The 13700-nt window shown below is 36.1% G+C and overlaps 2 protein-coding genes across 2 annotated transcripts in view; both read right to left on the bottom strand.

Moving 5' to 3' along the window:
• The window catches only part of LOC123768375 (CRISP/Allergen/PR-1), a 112255-nt gene extending 112072 nt beyond the window's left edge, over positions 1-183 (bottom strand). The window contains exon 1 of the mRNA XM_069336295.1: positions 61-183. The gene's annotated coding sequence lies outside the window, so the exon portion shown is untranslated. The remainder of the gene's footprint in view (positions 1-60) is intronic.
• A 3863-nt stretch (positions 184-4046) lies between these two features.
• Positions 4047-13700, bottom strand: part of LOC123768378 (transforming growth factor-beta-induced protein ig-h3) — a 47046-nt gene continuing 37392 nt past the window's right edge. Inside the window, exons 6-17 of the mRNA XM_045758837.2 lie at positions 11902-12066; positions 11679-11767; positions 11038-11201; positions 10545-10688; positions 9808-10021; positions 8919-9056; positions 8527-8739; positions 7388-7557; positions 7081-7215; positions 6645-6851; positions 6307-6463; positions 4047-5239 (exon numbers count right to left, since the gene is read on the bottom strand). Of these exons, the coding sequence (XP_045614793.1) occupies positions 4959-5239; positions 6307-6463; positions 6645-6851; positions 7081-7215; positions 7388-7557; positions 8527-8739; positions 8919-9056; positions 9808-10021; positions 10545-10688; positions 11038-11201; positions 11679-11767; positions 11902-12066 (2077 nt within the window). The 3' untranslated portion in view covers positions 4047-4958. The remainder of the gene's footprint in view (positions 5240-6306; positions 6464-6644; positions 6852-7080; positions 7216-7387; positions 7558-8526; positions 8740-8918; positions 9057-9807; positions 10022-10544; positions 10689-11037; positions 11202-11678; positions 11768-11901; positions 12067-13700) is intronic.

The following is a 13700-nucleotide window of genomic DNA, read 5'->3' as shown; positions in this document are numbered from 1 at the left end:
ACTTTATAAAATAAACCAACAAGCTTTCATCAGTATAAATTACTTAATATGGGTACTCACCAAGGGTCAAGATGTTTCTCCATATACGATCTTGGAATGATGTTCAGGCGAGTATAATATATATGGTAGCGTTAATCGGGGCAGTTACAGCCCCGCTCCTGTGCCAGGTAAGTCCACTACGGGCTCACCATAGCCCGTGCTACTTTGGAACTTTTGTTCTAAGTAGCTTATTCTAAAACAACAACAGAGGAAGGTGGTGTAAGTTGTGCCGGGTGGCAACATTGCCACTCGCTAGTTCATCTTCAGGAGGGTAGAAATAACCTAAGCAATTCTATCCTTTTTTTAAATGTATTTTACGGTTTCAATAAACGTATTTGAACTTGTTCATCTTCTTGTGGATGTGATCACTTCGATCATAGAATTGCCCTAAACTGCCCAAAAATTTTAAGAATTGCGTACATAAAAAGGGAAATTAAACATATTTGCTTACTATAATGTTGGTACTTAACGTAGAACGTGAATATGCATAAATGCACTCGGAAATAAGCTCATTTTGTAACACAATAGCACGAAAATAGATGGCAATTGATCTGAGGGCATTGTCAATCGTTTGAATTTTGTGTAAACAAGGAGCAACAGTTTCAAGCTCAACAAGTCACAATGTAGTACAGAAAACAGATTTTTTTTCATGGAACCGCCTACCCGCTGAAGCTGTAAATACCAAAACGCTGCTGAATTTCAAAAGCCAGCTCCATAAAATCATCAGGACAAATGGGAGAACCTTTGGCAAGTTGCCGGCTTCCTGTCCTCGACGAGGCCACAAGAGACAATTCAAGTTCAAGCAATTTTATCGAGATAATGAAATACATCTGAAAAAGGATTGTGTAGCTTAGGCTATTTCTACCCTCGTCTATCACTTAGCACAATCTTCACGAATCTTTATTTGCTGGTGAAAATTTTTGGATATTTTCGTGATCAGCTCTTCTAGCACTTAGTTTTTCTTTCGAATAATAAAAAAAGTGTTTTTTCTCACTTTGTATATAGTGCACTTGACACTCCACGGAACAACAGTTTCAACTTCCTTGAGATGTCATTATTTGTTATCTAAATTCATCACAATGTAATTTCTTTTGGCTTCACTGTTCCCTGAAGCTCTGAATCACACATTTCCTGCAAATTTTCAAGCCACGGCGGCAGGATGGATGATATTTTCAGCGATATAAACCGGTGTGAGAGGTAAGGGCGCAACACACGCGGCCTCACCCGTCACTGGACCTCGTAACCACTGACAGCCTGACACTAACTGCTGAACGACTACAGCCCGTAACGCTACGCGTACTAGTGGCTTTAGGTATTGTATGTACTAGCCCTATCTATAAATCCAACATTATGTTTATAACTCTTCATCATTGTATGTATTTTTACCTGAATAAAAAAATTGAATTTGAATTTGAATTTTGAAGGAGTGGCGAATTTATAATCAAAGTAGCCCAATATTTTGTTTACCCACTCATACTGTTTTCAGAGTAATATATTTTAGTATAGGGTATATAACATAATTTAATGGTTTCATTAATATCGTCACTCCATGTGAATAACATAAAGTGATAATAGGATAACTTGCCAATATTCCTTGTATGAAGCCTAATTTATGGGTGTGAACTCTACATCTTTACAATATTATCAGGAAGATATTTTTCTTCTGCATCCACACCCTCATTCTTGTATATTGTAGAATTTGTTGTGCGTCGGGTGAACACAAATACCATAGGCGGTATAACTTTGTATTAATTTAAATTATTATTAATAAAATATTTCCAACTGCAAGTTGCATGGAATTTTGTGCACAGTATTTAAAATTGATGAATGCGTCTAGGGAAGACGGTCCCTGCTTTAAACAGCCTAGTGTGAGGACGATTCAATTTCTTTCTTTATTATGCACCCCATACCCATCCCGTGGGAGGCGGTGTAAAGGATTACAGAGGCATATAATCGGTTCAGGAACTGAACCCTCTAGTTCGTTTAGCTAAGCAAATAACAATCTTTTGACGCTATATATGAGGACGAGTTGTTCACAGATGCTACTCAAAAAAAATTACTCACGAGTTCAACTAGGGCATTACTGGAGCTTAGATTGGTGTGCTAGAACTAATTTAATTGAAATTCTCAAAATGGTGGCCGTGTGTGGCTAAGGTATATGCTAGGTGATAGATTTTTCACCATTTTGAGTTTCAGCATTACTAGGATGAGAGAAAGAACTTTTTGTATACTCTCCCTAAAAATGAATAGCATCTTAGTTGAACACATTGACCCTTTTCCTGGCATTATTTTGTCTGTTAATGGCCATAAGGTGTAGAAAATTCGTAGCAAAGTTCACTTTTTCCAGAGGGTAGATAAATGGAATTAAAGAACACCACATAAGAATTAAGGAAACTGCAAATGGCATATTGGCCCAAAGTGGCATCTCCTATTTATATCCACCCAAACTCATTCATATACATGTGTTTATTATTATTGTCTAAACTACACTCGAAGTAAGTAATTATCAAAAGACGGCACCAAGCCGACCTACACTTGAAACAATCAAGGGATCATATGTCAATTAAGTTACGCGGTAATTAGTTCCACAAATCAACAACTGATACCAAACCAGCATTTACCAAGGTCTTTCCTAAATCTAAACCTATCTAATTTATATCCATTGTTTAGTGTTTTATTATGTCATACATTTAATACCCTATTAATATCCCTTTTGTTAGGCCCATTAATCCACTTGAACACCTCAATCATGTCACCCCTTTTTAGAGAATGTAAATTAAGCTTTTTCAATCTCTCTTCATATGAAAGGTTTCAAATTTTTGGGATTAACTTTGTCATCCTATGCTGGATGTATTGTAATGAATTTATGTCCATTCTATAATAGGCAACCAAAACTGAACTGCAAATTGTGAAAATATTTCATTCAGTACAGATCTAAAATGATCTACCAGAAATTTTAGCCAATATCTCCAGTTTGCTAACTGTAGCTAGTAAATGTGGGTAACTGTAACCCTTACACTGCTATCCACTGGATGGCGGCCAGTGTGCTGGATAAACACGCCAATTATGATACTACTGTAGCTCTAGTTCACCACATATTTAAGTTTCTTTAGCTTAGAAACTTCAATTTATCAAGCCACAGTGGCAAGATGCTTCATATTTTCAGCGATATAAACCGGTGTAATTAGTCGTATTTAAGTTTCTTAGCTTCTGGTAGATCTGTTCTTAAATTATATATAATTGACGTTTATGGTAAATGACCATACCTTGAAGCCGGAATGGTCGGCCTCAAGACCATTGTTGATATAACAATATACATTAAAATTGGTAACTAGCATATCAAGACTGCAACTTGGCTAAATGAATTTTTGGGGTTCAGTCCCTGGGGCCCTTTGTGCCTCTAACCCTTTCTACTACTGTCCACATGATGAGTATGGGGTGCATAATATATGAACTAAACTAAAAACCAGAGAAATGTATGTGGCACTCTAAATCATCTTACTCATTAAATAAATCTAATGTAATTTGACCAAACAAAAAAGTTTTTATATATACAATGTGACATCACTATGACAACAATTTCAATACCGGTAATTACTGTTCTTTAGAGGGTGGTGAATGAGCATGTGAAATGTCCATTGGACCCAAATGTGGTTGTATTAATCGACCAGTCAAATATTAATTAATGTTATATATTATGCAGTTAGCCCTAGTTAAGGTTAGGTAAACGTGTTTTGGTAAAGTTAATGACAACCCATCCTCAGTCTATGCTCATCTAAGCTGCAGCCAAACCCAAAGACATCTTCATCAATTTTAACATACTGAGTACAGTATAACAAATTTTATTTAATATAAATTAATATTAATGTGCAATAAAGTATTGTTAGGCCAAAGAGATATAAAATTGATGTTAAAGAAGACTAATTTTCCTGTGGCCTTTAGGTAACACTGAGAAATAAGGCTACATGGTAGCAACCATTAAGCAGGGAAAGGACTAAACAAGAAAGTATGTAGTAAAATTTATTATGATGCAATACATATTTCTCAACATATGGTACTGTACTTATAACTATACACCACAGGATTTTGTGTAAAAATCCTGTGAAGCCATGGTAAATTAGTAGATAAATAAATAAGCTAATATGTCAACTATAATGCAAGGTGTACTCCCCAAAATGGTACAACAGCCAAGACAGTTTATCTGCATAGCATGTTGAAGATAAAAACAAAACAAAAACAAAAAAGAAGAGAACTAATATAGGTTCTCCAGATTAAAATATATTAATACTGATAATAATGTTAACATTTTATTTTCTATATTCAAGATACAGTAGTAAGACTAATCAAATTAAAGTTTTGAGACAAAAGATTTAATAATATATATATTTTGTGAATTTTCTGTTAACTTTATTTTACTTAGGGGAGGGTGTTTGTATTCACAAGCATAAACAAAATTGTAAAGCTATTGATAAACACTTGTTTACTTGCTGGTTGAAAAGGGAGATTTAGGAATGTCAAAACTTGGAAACGTCATATACTGTACATAAAAAAAAAGAAGAAAAAAAAAAGACATTTACGGTATATTAAATAACGGCTAATCACTGATACACAGAATATTCATTCCAGTCAAGCATATCAGCAATTGTTTTGATATAACGTTGCACTAAAAGTATCCTTCAAATCTTATAATCTAGTGTGATTAGATGTGTTCATAAATATTATATATGATAAGCTGGAAAGTAGGTTTACCCTACCAGAGATATGCTATTACTGTATGTATCTAAAGTCAACAAATAACTAACTTGATCTACAAACAGGTATATAGCATGATGATAACAAACTATATGCTATAACTGAAGGATCTCAAATTGCTTTCCACCACCCTCTGTTACAAACTCCCAATGTCATAAAGTTTTCCATTAGCCAAACAAAATTTCAAACCCAGGAGCAGAAAAAATGGGCCTGTTAGTACGAACTTGAGTATTTACTTGTTGGCGAGGGTGAACATTTACAAGAAGATGATTGACTGTGTGGACGAGGCCATTCAATGTAGGAGCAGAGCAATGAGTGATGCGAGCAGACCCCGCCATGAGGCGACCAGAGCTTGTACGACGAACATGAATTGGAGTTCCTTCCATTGGCCTCTTGTGGTCCATGAAGAGCCAAGTGCTGGGGTTGATGCCAGCACAACACACATGCTCTGGAAATAAATAATATTTTGTTAATCACAGAATAGCAGCTTTTGGTAAACTGTAATGACAAACCTGGAAAAGTAAAGTAGCACTAAATTTAAACATTGTACATAAATATGCAATAGTATTACTAAACACAATTTTGTTATGTTTTGGAGGGAGATTTTTGGAACTAGACTGAAGGTAAAAAATACCTAAGAAATTATGGCTATTTTATTGACAAGTAGTTTCACCCATTTCATGAAACAACCAAAATATAGTACTGTACCATCATGGCCATATTGGCATCCTCTGATACTATCAACTAAGAACTGAGCAGAAGAGAAATACCTTGGCATAAAAATAGATAAAAAGTTGATCTTCATTTGTCACAGTGTAAAAAATAAAATTGAAGTGTCAAAATCTTTAAAATCCACTACTATGTCCTTTGCTTAGTCCTGATAACACAATAATATTTGCTCACCTATCCATATCTAACCTATAGTATCTGTGCCTGGTGATCAATGACTCAAAACTACCCAATACATATTTCCTCTAATTTCTTAATCCTGTATAATGAATGTATTTAATCCAAACAAATTTTGGGCAATACTGTATTTATATTGGTTATGAGTTACAGAATTTGACCATCATTCCTTCATACTACAGTGCTTGTGGTAGATCAGTAATGAGTGGATTTGAGGCTGTAAAGCCCTTCCACACCTTAGGTGGGATTCTTGGTAGCTCTCAAAGTTCCATCTCAATCACTCAGGTCAGTGTACAAGATGGTAACATGATCCATCCATGAATGCTTGTGGGATTAGACCCTGATGCTCAGTAGTGAAACTACTGGTTTCACTGTATAATTTTGTTTATAAAATAAGCGGATGCAGGAAAAATAGCCATTAAAAGATACCTATATTGTATTCCTGAAATAAATTTCAACCTTTGTTCTTTTTTCTAAATCTACGGGGATGTGATTCCAGTTCATTTAAAATTAATTTACTGCACAGTATTTACATATTTAATTCTATTCAAATTTAATTTTAAATAGTCTCAGTTTAGTTGTCCAGCTGATTTTCCTTAAATTAATTACCTTTGAGGACATGTTGTTTGATAAGGAGTTTCTGGAGGTCCACATCTTCTAAAATCTGCTTTAGTTCCATATCAGGAAGTGTTCTGAAGACATGGTCAGTAGGAGCAAGTACAGTAAATGGTCCCTCTTCACTTAATGTTTCATTAAGGCCAGTATTCTGCAAGGTGATAAAGAAACCCAGGTTGTATACATAATAAAGCATACATGACAAGTTATCACCGCCAAAATATGATATCAAAGTGTTCCACATTTGTGTAATTATGAGACAAACTAAAGAAATTTATACTTCTGAATGCAGTAAATCTTATTAAGTTATTAAGGGTATGCTGTAGGCCAACCTGCAACATCTTTGTAAAGATGGAAAAGTTCTCCTCCTCCTCCAAATGTTGCATCACACTGGTCTTTGGCATTTTCAGCATTTTTTCTACAATGTGAACCACTGCCCCACAAGCTCGGGAATCCAGCACCGAGACTCGACTACACCCAGCTGTCAAACGAACATGGCGACGTCCATTTGTTCCCAAGACGCCAGACAAAATTGGTGACTGAAAGTGTTATTAACATGAATTATAAAGACAATACTGGTAGTACAATAATTGACTACATTTTCTCAGTTACCAGTATAAATGCAATGAATAAAAATATTCAGTTTAGATTAAAACTGTACATATAAAATGTAAATGTTCATATACATTTTTCATACTACTGTACCTACTTATTATCTACATAAGCATAGTATCATTCAGTTGCCTAAAGCTGATTTGAATAACTCACTCTAGAGTAGAGATTGATCCTGAGAGGATGGTCAGCTCGGGTAGTAGCTATATGATCATTTGCAATGTCATTAGCTTGAAGTGAAGGTGTAGCCATGTGGTACAGAAGAATTTCCCTCAGCTTACTGGGATCATTCTGGAAAAATGAAAGATCAAAAGTATGGTTTGTTTCCTACACAGTAATCCAGCACTTCATTATGCACAGGATTAAACTGGGGTTATACTGTATAAATAGGATGATTCCAATTTTTGTTCTTTGGCAATGTCCTTAAAGTAAAGCAACAAATATTATAAAACACACTATGTACCTTAAGATTATTTAGGACATCTTCTGGCAGCTCATCAATAGCCCTGTTACTTGGAGCAAAGACAGTAACATCCGTCATACTTGCAAGCTCATCAATCATTCCAGCTGCTTCAAGTAGATCTAAGAAGCTGGTAAGATTATGGCCCTCTAGAACTTCTGTCACTGGTTTAGCTGTTATTCCACCCAAAAAAGAAAAAAGATAAGTTTGGAGTCTATGAATATAATGTACTTATTTATACACCAGACAGGATGACATTTGAGATGCTCACTTTTTATCCTGCCTCTCAAGTGGTTTGAACAATAAATTACTGTACTGCATACATAGGAATACAAGAATTAGGGAGCATTGAAGCAAGATTGTTAGCCCATACTTTGAAAGTCCCAACAAAATCCATCACATTTCACTTATTCTTGTCAAATTATTATTGAAACCATTTAAACTTTGTTTCAATAATGCTAGCTGGCATTCCTTTCCATTCCATTTATCTACAACCCTATTTCCACATCAGCATTCCCCCTCTATCCCTCCTAAAATAGATTTTGTCAGCTTCCACACCATTCCTTCCGCCCCCCACCACCTCCATCCCATTCCAAATCCTTGTCCTGACCCCTTCCAAGTGCTATATAGCCGTAATGGCTTGGCACTTTCCCTATAGTTCCTTCCTTCCCTCCACACATTGTTGCAGGCTCTGACCTGCCATGCAAAGACTTTTGGCTACACTATCTTCTGGTTTGGCAGGTTGCTAGCCTATAAAGTAAATTGTTTCTAAAAATTATTGAAGGACACATACAAATGCTTTCTCCACAATTTACAAATTGAAAGATCAGACAAATTAAAAATGATCTTTTGCAGCACATAGTACCAATTCTTTTATCAATATTACAGCTTGCTCATCTATATTGCCAATCTAAATACAGTACCATACCTTGAAATACTGTGCATATTCATTCAATAGAACACTGGAAGAGCATCATAATAAATTCCACTTGCAATATGAACTTACATACAAAATAATCCATACTAGAAGCTTGATAACGATAATGTAAAAAAAAAATATATACATAATGAAAAAGAAGAATTGCTTATATAACTATGAACAATATATACTTTACTAAAAGAAATAAAGAATTATGCCTTACCTTCCTGCGGCATGAGCGGGCTATCAATAATGTGAAGGACACCATTGGTACCGACAACGTCCCTGACAACAACCTGTGCATCCTCCACAAAGATTTTGTCATCTTCGGTTTTCTCCAAGAGAAGATAGTTCTCGAGCAAGTTTACCGTGCGAGCCTTGCCCTGTATGGCAGCAGAGCAGATCACATTGGGCAAGATGTGGTTCTTCACCACAGCTGTAATAAACAAATTATTTAATGATAAACCGGTAATAAATAACGTGAACAAAAATTAAGTAATAATAGTACTGAGGAAATTTTGAAAATGGGCTGCACATGCAGCCTTAGTACAGTCACAGTTCTCAATAAAAAAAATTCAAATATTATACAGTACTGTATTGTATAAAAAAACAAACCTTCAAGGCAAGCACTGCCATCAATCAGAGCCTCCAAAACGGGCTCAGCAAGGGAATTGAAGGCATCATCAGTGGGTGCAAAAACTGTCAACTGTCCTGGTTCTCTCAGCTGGCTCAACAAGCCAGCCTGGCTTACCACTGAAAATACATTAGTAATGCAAAATTAGAATTCATATAGCCACTTACATGTAATCTTTTACATAAGCGATTTGAAAATTTGTATTATCAAAGACCGAGTTACTGTGCTTCCATATATTATCATTATTTCATTCCCAATTTCATTGGGTGGGATGACATCAGAACAGAGAAAAAATTGGAGAGTAATATAGTGAATGAAGGTTATAGATGTTTAAGAGATAAAACTCATCAATTCATTATAGACTACACAGCATTACCAATGAACAGGTAGACCTGGAATCACCATAGCTGATTAAGGTGGTTGCAGAGTTACCTGCAACTACCTATCAAGGTGACTGCAGGTAACTCCCACCTACCTACCCATACAGATAGATGTCAGAGTTTGACATTTATCGGTAGGTACTTCTGCTTCTAGTAAATCTCTGGCTGCATCAATCTTAGTTTTTCCTAATCAAGTCTATCACTGCACCTACAATTTTACTTTTATTTTATTAAAATTTTAACTGTCTTAATTAAAATCATAAAAGTTTTTAATAAAATTATTAGTGTAAAACTAACTTTCTAGTGTGTGGTTTGGTCAACATATTTCAGCCACGTTATTGTGACTCCTCATCTGCGTATTAGTGTAATACTGTATTTTAAATTTGGGAATTATTCTTTTTTGTTTCATAAATGAAGTAGGTTCAGTTTTAAACAGTTCTGTAATGTAGTCCTTAAAGCTAAATTTATGAAATAGGTAACTAATACTTACGTCGCTTCAAAACAGAGAACTGAGGATCAGAGGTGATAAGATCAGCCAAACTCTTGGTAACAGGCTCCAATACTCTATCGATGGTATGAACGACGCCACTACTGGAGTACTGGTTAAGTTTGACAAGTCTGGCACAATTGACGGTGGCAGCTGGTGGGTTGGTGCTGTACGTGTTTATCCTGAGAGTGGAGTTGTTAGCTAAGCTGTTGAGGACCTGCACAAAAAAAAGAAAGAGAAACTCAGTTGACTTTCAGAGGCAACGTGATCCTGCACACATTTATTTGAATTTATTACCCCCAAACTGAAAATGCAATCGCAGTGTGTAAAGCGCTTATTGTTGGACTGACTTCTGTTTTCAAACGATGAACATGTATGGAATACTTACTGATATAAAGTTTTGTCATATACACAAAATTATTGCATGATCCTCAGAGCAAGCAGAAATTTTACAGCAAAGTTACAGGTCATTGGGTAAGTTTAGGTTAAGCAAATAACTAAGTAAATACTGGTTTGGAAAGAGTATTACAGGCATGTGAAATAGATGGCCAGGTAGTATAATGTGTGTGTGGTTGTTGGATTATTTCAAGAGTAGGTTAGAGATGAAAAATCATTGGTGTGGATGGATATATTAGAAGCTGCCTCATATGGGTCCAAAGGATTTCTAGAAAAAATTCTAGTTTATTCCCTGATGTTTATAAATGTCATAAAAATAACACCTTTCTGTCATTTTTCCATACCTGTTCATCATGAAGGTCACTACCATAAAATATGCCTTTAGTCACGTGGGAAAGAATGAGAGACTGGGTATTAGTGGAGCGACGTCGCCGATAAAACACCTCATTTAAAGAACGATCTCCTTCTAAAGCATTGTCCAACTCATTCTGAAATAATCAATGACAAAGTTTATTATGTATTAAATAAGGGTCCAAATTAAATTAAATATGTGAAGACAAATCAATCTGCACATTGTGTTGTCAGTATAACCTTAAAATGCTATTTTTCAAATAGGATCCTTAACAAATACCAATGTGGAGTATCAAATATATACCTGAACAAAATTGCAAGTAAAGCGCAGTTCCCCAGTAATTATAGCCAAGCTACTACACATTTTACTATCCTTCCTTGTAACATCATAAACATTCTCACGTTATGAATACATCAGAAAAGTCTATTGAGCAAACTGCAAACATTCTTTCAAAGATGAACAGAATCAGAAAACCTGCAACTGACCTCTGCCTCCAAGTCAGCAGTATATTCCTGCATAGCTTCATTGGTTGGAACGAAGAGTGTGACATTATCTTTGAGAATCTCTCCAGCGCCTACAGTTTTAATGAGAGAGAGGAAGTCTGTTGCTTCTATTTTCTGCAATGTCTCGGGCAGGTCAAGCAACTCAACTGAAAGCATTAAATATTGCACTGTATGTAATAAAAGAATATGCTTGAAAATTCAGTTTACAGTACGGTATATAGAAGAACTTCAGTACAGTATATTAATAATCGACTTAAACTGCAGAAAATTTAAGTTACATGTACAGTATTCCATAATAAATTATAACCATTAAGGTATTCATTGCAAGTTCAATTCTAATATCTTTCTTCATTTGCAGATGTACGGCTGTACTTACCGAAAGACCTATAACAAATGTTCAAGAAATGTGTACATTTTCATTTAAAACAATCTGCTACCAAATCAGAATATTGAATTCTTTTGCAAATGCTTTAAAACACTTGTTGATGGAATCTAAAATGTCTGGGAAGATTCTACAAAAAACACCCTCACTTCAAGCAAATCATGCTTTCAGATTAAAAAACATAACGAAGATAAAGAGCAAAGAGTCTGGTTTCTTTCAATGATTATCAATGACTTCTTACCCTTTGAACATTCTGAGTCTTCCTTGATATATCCATGGCAACAGCGGTACGTCACAACCACCGTCTTGTGCAGCCCACGACTCGAGCTCCTGAAATATAATAATTCATAAGAATACTGGAACATAAAAGACAATATAATAAATAAACAAGACAGTTCAACACATACCACATATCATTAAATACTTTCTCATATATATTTTAATCAAACCAGGATGTGACTCACTTGGAGGTGCAGGTGTACTTGTCCCTTGTTTCACTGCATGAAGTCACCTCCATACTACCCATGGCAAAGATGAACGAGGAGCCAGTGGCTCCAGAGATGCTCGTACCATCAGCATCCAGATCCTTGCCTTCATCAATTTCTTCTCTGTCCACACACACATTGGGTCTGTTAAAAAGAGATAGAACATGGTCAACAATAGTACCTATACAACCAGGAGACACAACTTAACATTTGGTAATACAGTAGTAATTTATTTTCCTTAACATAATTAAATCAGTGGCATCATACTGTACTTAGGTGTCAATATAAATATTCGCTACAGTATTTAGGTGTCAATTTAATATACAGTATAAACAAGGAGACATGGTTTTAAGTTCAAGAAATCACAATGTAAAAGTGAAAGCAGGAAATGCTTTTTCACCCACAAAGTTATAAACCTGTGGAACTGCCTACCCACCATAGCCGTAAATGCCAAAACCGTTTTTAAAATCCAGCTGGAAAAAATCATCATGCCAAATAGGGGACATTTGACAATCCCCCAGCTTCATGTCCTTGTTGAGGCTACTAGTGTTAGTGGCCCTCAGGTAAATTCTGGAGTCATTATCAATCAAATTAATACTCCAAAATATAGAAAATGCTCAAACTTTGCTTTGACCTTTGCCTTAAGGTCAAATCTTCTTAATAAGGAAGATGTTTTGAAGGTTACCTGGAGGCTCAAGAAGGCATCCGACTTCTTAACTAGAACTGTGACACATTGTCACAGCTCTAGATGTGTTACATAGTATAATTCACAAGGTATTATAATTATTTAGCATAAGCAAATGAAAGATTATAAGAAAAGACATTACTGTGGAGTTGAACCAATTGCAGGGGGGGGGGGGGAAGGAGAATTTAAGAGAGGAAAATAATACACATACTTGGAGTATATTCCTTGGGTTAGGTACGTATAGTGTCTCCTATCCCTTGGGTTAGGTTTACAGTGTCTCTTACCCCTTAGGTTAGGTTTACAGTGTCTCCTACCCTTTGGGTTAGGTTTACAGTGTCTCCTACCCCCTTGGGTTAGGTTTACAGTGTCTCCTACCCTATGGGTTAGGTTTACAGTGTCTCCTACCCCCTTGGGTTAGGTTTACAGTGTCTCCTACCCCCTTGGGTTAGGTTTACAGTGTCTCCTACCCTATGGGTTAGGTTTACAGTGTCTCCTACCTCTTGGGCTAGGTTCACAGTGTCTCCTATGCCTTGGGTTAGGTTTACAGTGTCTCCTACCCCCTTGGGTTAGGTTTACAGTGTCTCCTACCCTTTGGGTTAGGTTTACAGTGTCTCCTACCCTTTGGATTAGGTTTACAGTGTCTCCTATTCCTGGGGCCAGGTTTACTTTTTTTCTTTACTGCTAGGCTTAGGCTTGGTAGAGATCCACCCCTTATCCAGAATAGTACTGACGTGATGACAAATATGAGTACCCATGGACTGAAAATGGTAGCGGCTCGCGAAATTGACGAGGTCCTGTTTTCTGTTCATGGGTTCTTGTGTAGGTCAGGCAAGCGTAACTATACACATTTTACATCACTATGTAATTTAAAATGGGAAAGAAGAATTCAGCATTCTGAGAATTTATTACAAATGTTCAAGCATTTAATTACAAAATACGTACTACCAGATATCTTGACCAAATAACCAAAGTTTGCTTATTGAAGGAAGTGCATGCTCGCGATTGTAAACTTTCTACCACTGCCCGTTGGAAGGGTGTACTCACCTAGTTGTGCTTGCGGAGGTTGAGCTCTGGCTCTTTGCTTCCGCCTCTC

Source organism: Procambarus clarkii, chromosome 35 (assembly GCF_040958095.1).
Source record: "Procambarus clarkii isolate CNS0578487 chromosome 35, FALCON_Pclarkii_2.0, whole genome shotgun sequence".
Taxonomy (NCBI): domain Eukaryota; kingdom Metazoa; phylum Arthropoda; class Malacostraca; order Decapoda; family Cambaridae; genus Procambarus; species Procambarus clarkii.
The sequence above is the reverse complement of the archived record's forward strand: the minus strand, read 5'-3'. Positions and strand labels throughout refer to the sequence as shown.